At 34.1% G+C, this 9,465-nt stretch overlaps 1 protein-coding gene across 1 annotated transcript in view; it reads left to right on the top strand.

Moving 5' to 3' along the window:
* The window catches only part of bcl9l (bcl9 like), a 54,137-nt gene that overhangs the window by 39,371 nt on the left and 5,301 nt on the right, over positions 1–9,465 (top strand). Inside the window, 2 exon segments of the mRNA XM_016490640.1 lie at positions 5,000–5,125; positions 9,039–9,204. Coding sequence (XP_016346126.1) covers positions 5,000–5,125; positions 9,039–9,204 — 292 coding nt within the window.

A 9,465-nucleotide genomic window follows, 5' to 3' on the forward strand; every position in this document is an offset into this window, starting at 1 on the left:
GTGTGTGTGTGTGTGTGTGTGTGTTTTCCTTTGAAAAAGTTTCCCCAGAAATAACTCTCTATTTAATGCATTTTTCCTTACAAATTGAATTATCAGCATAACAATTTGCCATCCTTCTAGAACAATGTGCATTTATGTTAAAATTGTAACATAAATTATCAAGTTTAGTTATTTTTATTTCTTTATTGCAAAACGCTCAAACTGGCACCGTTTTGGAGAGAAATGGGCTCTCATTTGAACCCATATCATGGTGTGTGATGCTGAACTATGAGTTTCTAATGGTGTTTGTATTTGCACTGTTCTAAACATTAATATTTTATGTGCAACAACAGCATGCTGTCTCAGTGGCCTGACACATGATTTTAAATCTTTTTTTTTTTTTTTTCAAATTTTATGATTTAAATGGGGATGATTGTACTGAGAATAACTTTCATCTTTTCTTCAACTGAATACTGTTTCCGTGCTGTTTTGATGTATTTTAAAGAGTTGGCTTCTTTATGACAAACAAGATAATGTGAATTACAGGATGTACAATGTTTTTAATAGGTATCAATTGCGGTGTACAGCGTTTATTATGAGGAGGTAGAATCCACAGCTCAGTACTCACTACTCAATACTCATGAGTACTTTTAAATAGGCTACTCTTTTACTCTTACTCAAGTAGTTTTTTGGACAAGTACTTTTACTCTACTCGCACTACATTTTTTGGAAGGTAATGGTACTTTTACTTGAGTATATTTTTTCAGTACTCTTTCCACCACTGGATATTAGTTTGTGAGACTCTGATATTGATTTTGATATTGACAGTCAATATTATCGAAATAATATTTTAATAATTAGTTTTGGCTTTAATAATTTAATTATAATATTATGCTTATTATTTTAAACGAGTTCCTATTTTAGAAAGGGGGTCATGCTTCATGCTCTTGCTTGGAATGAAAAATCGCTTGTTTAGATGGTCTTTTCCTTTCTGAGTGGCCAGAATATGCAGTAACGTGGACCAGACTTTATGCCAATAATTAAAACTCAGCCTATGGGAGACTTGCATAACGCACGCACGCACGCACACACACACACACACACACACACACACACACACACACACACACACCCATTCATACATACACATGTGATACTCAATATGTAGTGCACAACCAAACTCACTTTACTCATGTATCACTGTATCTCTCGATCAACAATCTAAAAAAGGCCACACTTCTGGAATTCCCCTTTCAACTGGAAACACAGTGAAGATGAAACTGGCTGTTTTCAGCAACCCCAAAATGCCCTGACCTTTCTGAGCGTGTGTGTGTGTGTGTGTGCATGCTTATATGTGTGTATCAGATGTTATGCTCCTGGAACAGCGCCAAATGTGCAAGTGCTTGTGTTTTCCTGTTGGTTGTCCTGTTGTGTGTGTCACTCACTAATTAAGCGGGGGTTGAGAGAGACTCCGCACTCAGACAGGAAGTAGAATAGAGCGGGGTGGAGAGACTGAGGGGGAGGGAGACTCTATGCAACAAGTTCCTGAATGTCAACAGGTCCCATACTGCACACACACACACACGCACACACACACACACACACACACACACACACACACACACACAATGTTCCCTTATGTGGTTTAGTGATTCTGACGAAAACAAGTCCGTGTCATGTTTCACACCAACACCAAAGTCAAAAAATAACTATATAATTATTATATTTTGCAGGAAGAACTTTAAGACCACTGAGATTTTTTAAAATTATTATTTTCAAGACCATTAAGTACAGTTTTCCCCCAAATTCTCATTATTGTAATTGGTGTGGATGTTTTACTTTTTTCCCATTATTATTAATAGTGATCATTGCATTTTCATTAATTTTCATAAATTAATTTTTGCTATAGAGTGCTAAAAAGGCATTACAAAACATAGGCCTACTACTATGTTACACACACACACACACACACACACACACATATTTTCTTCTTCTTTTTCCATGTATCCTATTAAAAGTAAAAACAAATTATTCACTTTTTTGTTAATATAAATTTGAAAATAATGTAAGTGAACAAACTTTTTATCAGTAGGTCTATGTTATTCTATTTCATTGTTGCAAAAATAAAAATGCATAAAATGAATGCATAAAATATAATTATTTAAATGGTTAAAAAATTTAAATGGTTCTTACGATGTTCCGAAATAATTAAATGTAATAAATTAGATAAATTAAAAAGGTTTGCCAGGAGCATCATGGAAGGAATCCTTCACCAAAATTAAAATTGTGTCATCACTGAAGAGCTGTTCACACCACCAATGACATTTTTTGCTGTATGTCAGCAGTTGCTATACAGATCTGATGCTAGTCTGCATTTCTAGTTCTGGTTGCCCTAGTAACAGTTATGAATGCCACTACAGATAAGATGCTGTTCAGTGTCAGTCCATGTTATTGTTAACCAGGTTTTATGCCACAGAAAATGAACATTCTGGAAGGAGAAAGTTAGATATTAAATGCAGCAGTGCATAACGTATCATATCAAAGATGCAAGAATCAACTCATGCTCCTTGGAATTGTGACCGTCACTGACAGCGCGGTAGATTTGAATGTGTGCAAGTGAATGAGACTTGCACGACTAAATTACAATAATGACAAGTGTACATGGTGAGAATGTGCTTAATTGTCATAAAAATGCATATTATCTATGCAAAATGTACCTTCTTATTCTTTCTTTTGATTTGGGTTGAAATATGACCAGAGCGTGTTGCTGACAGGACTCGTGAGATTCAGCCAAACTGCTTCTGTCCAATATAAAAGGCAATAACAGGTCTTCTCTTCTTGGATTGCGGAGGCGTGTTTTTCTTTTCACTGTGTGTGTGCCATTTCTTTTTGTTTGGTTCATTGTGCAGTTCTTATTTTATTTCCATTTGCCTGGTGCTTTGTGTATGCCATGTGTGTATTAGAGAGAGAGATCAGGGGAAATAACGGGGCAATAGAGTGATTTTGAGAAACTGAGTAATCTGGGCTTCCTTTAATAGCACTGAAGCTCTTTTGTGTGTGCATACACACTCTCACTCTTTCACACAAACACTCACACCTGTCTGGAAGTTAGAAGGTGGGGTTATTATTGTTGAAAATAGAATTGATCTTTTTTATAAATTATTAGAAAAAATTATATTAACGTAACTTTATTCGTTTTAAGATGTTTTAAATATTTTTTAATTTTAAATATTATTCTTTATTGGAGTACACTTTTTTTTAAATCATAATAGTAATGTAAGTCTTAATTCACCTTTCCTTAAAAATGTCTTGAATCAAAGCAGAAACTCGTAAATTCGTAAAGTCATGAAGTTAATGTTGCATGCATTGCAAAAAATTAATATCTCAGTATTTTATAGTACAAATATCTAGCTTCCTTAAGGCAAGATACATTTACCTGAGATGCAAAATAAAGAGATGAAGTCTTGTTTTCTGAGAAATGTATCTAAATGAAATGAGTTTATGCTTAAAACAAGAACAAATATCTGCTAACGGGGTCAGAAAAATAAACTTATTTTCCCTTTGAAAAGGTCATTTTTTTCTGAATTAAAAAATAGTTTAAATTAGTGCTGTCAAACGATTAATCGCGATTAATCGCATCCAAAATAAAAGTTTGTGTTTATATAATATATGTGTGTGTACTGTGTATATTTATTATGTATATATAAATACACACACATACTGTATATATTTTGAAAATATTTACATGTATGTGCATTTATATTCTTATATTATATATAAATATATGTAATATATAAACATAACATTTTTCTTAAATATATGCATGCGTGCGTTTGTATTTATATATACTTAATAAATATACACCATATACACACACATATAATGTAAACAAAAACTTTTATTTTGGATGCGATTAATCGTTTGACAGCTCTAGTATTACTATTTATCGGAGTACACTAAAATATTTTATCATGTTAATTCAAAGGAAAAATACTTAAAAAAAAAATTTTTTTTCCCCCCCACAATAATAATGATGAACTTTGTTAGTTTTATTTTTATTTTATTTTTGAATATTTTTAAAATGTAAAAATTATTATAACAAAATACAAAAACAAAATTGTAATTTTTATTGCATAAATACATATTATTTTCATTATTTAATTTAATTATTATTATTATATATTATTTATATATATTTATTTTTTTATTTATATATTATTATTATTATATTTTATTTATTTTTTTAAATCATAATAGCAATGATGGACTGTCAAGTCATCAAAGTTTTTGGTTTTTGGAGGAATGCTTGATTCTACTTTTAGTTTTGGTTAAAAATAATGGTGGAGATGATCAGAAATGGGGAAGTGAGAACGTTGTCTCTATCCAGCTCTTTATCAGGGAACCTTTCCTTTTCTCTTGTCTTTCTCTTTCTCTTTCTCTGCTTATATTGTTCACCCGATAGAAAAGCAAACAGAAAGGCATTCAAATGAAATGCAAGTCACCCATCCACTTCAGACCACTCGACTGCCACACCTGGAAAGGGCCAATGATTAAAGCGAAAGTAGACCAGAGAGAGAGATGACTCACTCATTTATGTAAACTGATGTCTGCTGGGAACAAAAGAGGATGCAGAAAAGGTCAGCTTTATCTCTGCCCGCCGCCAACAGGACACCACAACCTAACGCTGTGCTCGCTCTCTCTCTCTCCCTCTCATTTTCACTCTCTCTCTCCCTTGTTTTCTCCCTCACTGTGTCTGGTATTCAAGGTTAGGGGATGTTTCAAGGCTTTGGAGGCCTTGTGTGTCCTCTCATTCCGCTTAAATGCCAAAACATTTCTGGAGTACTCTGTGTCTGGAGTTTGTGAGAATGCTATCCGTTTTAAATTTGCTTTTTGAGACAGATTGTGGGCATTGGCTTATATCAGTGTGGATAGAAACCATACTGTCTTATATAAATATGTGTAATTGATTCTAAATATGTTTACATCGCTGTGTCTTTGTGTTTTTCCTAATGGTGTCCAGTAGAGGGAGTGATGCGCAGCAAACGCCGGTGTGTGCTGGAGAGAAAGCAGCCGTACAGTGGTGATGAATGGTGCTCAGGGGCCGAAACTGAGGAAGAGGATGAGAAACCCCTTTCTGCCACTCACCGTGAGTTCAAACACACACGCACACACACACACACACACATAAAGTACAGCCTGCCAGTCTGAACCTGTACATAAATACTGTCTTATAAACCTTAATGAATGTTTCTTCCTGTAGACTGTTTACACAAACGTCTGGTTGACGTCGTCGTTGTAAAAACACACAGTGCTGTTGATCCAGTGTAAAAAAAAAAAAAAAAACCTAAATGTTGTAATTCAGCTATATATCAGAATTTGAAAAAAAAAAAAACAAGATTGAACTGAATTACAATAATGAAAACAATTTAGTGTACTTTACCTTTTTACAGATTACTACAGTTATTATTATATATTATATATTATATATATATATACTGGCATTACATACAAAAAACTGTAATGGGTGTTTTTTAATACAACAGCTGATGGAGTGATGGCAAATTGGACATCTTTCTCTCTTCTGACCAACAAAATCAATCAATTTTTTGGTAACACTTTATTTTAAGGACCAATTCTCACTATTAACATGCATGCATATTACTAGGGTATATTGGCTGTTTATATTGTACTTTTAAAGCACATATTAATATATTGCCATATATTGCCTTATTCTGCATGACCATATTTTAGATCCCTTAATCCAACCTTAGCACTTACCTTACTAACTATTATTAAGCAGCACATTAGGAATGGGAATCAAATGGAAACAATGAACAATTTAGTTGTAATGGCACAAAAAGTAAAATTATGAAAGGGGACCATCTTGCCCCCCCATTGGGGCAAAATGACCCCCTAAACCCGGAGACATCTTGGCCCAGCTGTCATCTGATCTTTACAGAACATATTATGTAAAGACCAAATTAATCCTAATAATTGTATTTTTGGACAATTTAACTGAATTGGTAAAATTGTGCATCTTGACAATGTAATTAATTATAAATACTATAACCTAAAATTTGTATTTTCTTTATTATATATATTGCATCCCCAATTTGTACACACACATACTCTAATCTAATGCCTCCAATTCCCTCTCACTCACTCTTTAACACTTTGTTTAACATTTTCAAGCGACCTATTATTTTGTGTCAAGATGTCCCTGGGGTCCCGTTTTGGGGGGGCCATCTTTATCTTTACACTTCAGAAAATATATGTTTCTTTCTTCAGATCTAAATAAGTTTTTCTAGTGCACAGTGAACAAATTCACATATAAACTTTTTGAAATATCAGAAAATTAGACCAATTTACCTCAAAATTGTTCTAATGAAATTACTCTCACAAATACCATTTCTCTCATGAAATGTCAAAATGAATTAGTGCGCAAGCAATTTATAAATATGCTGAAGTGAGTTTTGTCGCTATCTGTGGTCAAGAGGACAATTAAAGGTGAGTGGGGTTATCTTGTCCCAGGGGGCTTCTTCCCCCATCTTACCCTATTTGTTGTAGTTTCTGTTCACCACTGTAACAGTTTACTCAACCATGATGACTTCCACTTCTGAGAACCCCGGAAATGAATAAAGGTATATTAAGAAAAGAACAAAAAAGAAAAGTAAGAATATTGAAATATCAATAATCTGATAAATACAATTATATCATACACACACAAACAAAGAATAAATACACGACTACATAAAAAGTTCATCAAGACAAACTTTGTTGTCTTGGGAAAGCGTGACCAGAAAATTTGTTTTATTAGCTTAAAGTTTGAATGTTGATAGATAGACAAGCCAACAAAACTACTTTTATAAATGCACACCATTTAGATCTTGGCCAACCATCAGATGTTAAAACAGTCATTCGTCTTCCACTGCAACACTTCACACTTGTGTGTGTGTGTGTGTGTGTGTGTGTGTGTGTGTGTGTGTGTGTGTGTGTGTGTGTGTGTGTCTGTCTGTCTGCGTTTGGTTGTGCATCTGTCAGTTGCTGACCACAATCCTGGAGTGTATGCACGCCCTGTGCTACCTGCTATTCTGTACCAGAGAGAATCTGAGAAAGAAGCATGTGAAGGCTTGTTTGCACAGCAAACAAAAAACAGATTGAGAAAAAAACAGCCCTACTAACAGTTATGAACTGCACTGCTACTTCCATATCATTCCATATAAACATCCGTTTTTATGGCGCTAAAAAAAATGACATTCTGAAAGAAATAAAGGTATATGTATAAAATGCAACAGTGCATAATGCATCATATTAAAGATGTGGGATTCAACACTTGCTGAGTTTATCTATGCTGACAGCACTTAAATTTCATTGGTTCTCGTATGTATCATCAGCGTGGTAGATTTGAATGTCTCAAAGTGTATGAACCTACCACTGCATTACAATAAAGAGAATGAAGGTGGTGCGAATGTGATCAATTGTCATAAAAATATATATCTGTATATATGTATGTATGTATATTTGTGTTTCTTTCTTTTGATTTTGGGGTGATAATATGACTAGGGCATGTTCCTGACAGGTCACATGAGATTCACCCAAACAGCTTCTCAGCACAAAGGAGGCATACTGTATGAAGACTTGTTTGCATAGGCCAAAATAGAAAAGAAAAAGAAAAACAGAAATAAGTGTCTTAAAGGGATAGTCCGACCAAAAAGAAGGTTTTGTCTTCATTTAAGGACACTCATGTCTACCCAAACCCTGTATGACTTTATTTTGTGGAACACAAGAGGAGAAGTTTATCTGATTGTCAACCTTTGTCACAATTCAAACCTTCACTGTACAGTTTAAAAAGGGATGCAATAAAAATGAATGGTAACTGAGACTGTAAATGTAATGCCTAAACCTCCTTGTGTGGGGGTTTGGAGAACTATCAGGAGTAAATGATGAAATAATTTCATGGGTGAAATATCACTTTAAAACAACTGCTCATGACTGACAATTGGCATAAAGTTATTGATAAAACAGAAGAAAACTTGGGGAAACAATCAGCTGTATTGTAAATTTCGTTTTTATGATATTTTTCTATACCAGTGAGTTCACTATTACTAAACTGGAATGGGTTTAGTATGGTTCCTAAGGCATTAACTACAACTTATAGTGACATTTGTATATGAAAAAGCACTTGAAATATTATAAATTTAAAATGTATTGTTGGCATTTGACTGTGAACTTGCCATTTAATAGTATTAGAGGTATGACATTGAGCTTTAAAAGCTATTGTCCCCTCTTGTGAAGTAAGCTCAGCCTTCCTTATCTGTGTATAGACACGTGACTGAAGGTGTGTCGTGTAACATTACCTGCACAAGCGCAACACAACACCCCTAACAAACTCTGTATTGCCCTTTAAGGAAAATGTCCCGCTCTGTAACCTTGACTTTGCCTGAGTCATATCAAAATTTTAAAGGGATTAAGATGAATCAAAGTTTCAAAAATTCATTTTGTGTGACATTCATGAGACAGAAAATGGCCTGTTTGTTTTTCATTTTGTACAAATCTTCAGTGTTTCATATCTGCCCACATAAATTCATGACGTAAATGTTAAGCCATCAGACGTTCATAATGGAACTGAAGGTCTGGGAAGTTTTCTGGGGGATTTAGCTCCTCCTTGTGGTTTTCTGGAAGATTTTATGGTAGTAAACAAACATTTAGGTTATTGGATTGATATTTAATTATAATTATAATATTATGACAGTTTTTAATATTTATGAGTAATATTTAAATAATAATAAAAAATATTTCATATGTATTTGATAAATAAAAAAAAAATATTATTGCTTTTTACCTTTTCTTAAAATGGTGGTTGGGCATACATGTTTACAAGTGAATCACTGCTTCCAGTGTTTGTAATGTGAAATGTTATTTTGTCAAAAAAAAAAACATATGGCATCAAGTGACCTATGTAAAACTTATAAATACTGTATGTAACACGATTCGTTTTTTGCCATTACAAATATTTTATCACACATTACAAATTAAAAAAAAAAAAATTCTTCTCACAGGTGAGCATGTGATGTGTCCTAGTCAGGGCCACTCTGGTTCATCTGCCACAGGCCATGTTAGTGATCCAGGAGGTCCAGCACTAGGTGGACCTGGTATTCGCACAGATCTGCATCCTCGCCCCCCTCAGCAAGTAGTGTATGTCTTCACCACCAGCCTAGCCAACAGGTCAGTATGATCGCTTTGTTCAGTGCCAGTAGTCTCTGCAGCTTGACAGTCTATTTTGAACAAATGGGATATTTACCATACATTGCCATGCCTAAGCCGGAAATTTCTGTGAAAGCCACAACAAAGGAGTTCATTTATATGCACGTATCATCTTAGCAGCCAATTTTCCACCACACTCTTTTAACAGGTCTAGGAGTGTGCTTTTACAAGCCATTGTCACGTGACTGAATAGAAAACTATTAAAGTCATAGGAAACAGTTC

Source organism: Sinocyclocheilus anshuiensis, unplaced genomic scaffold, assembly GCF_001515605.1.
Source record: "Sinocyclocheilus anshuiensis isolate Anshui unplaced genomic scaffold, SAMN03320099.WGS_v1.1 scaffold569, whole genome shotgun sequence".
Lineage (NCBI taxonomy): Eukaryota > Metazoa > Chordata > Actinopteri > Cypriniformes > Cyprinidae > Sinocyclocheilus > Sinocyclocheilus anshuiensis.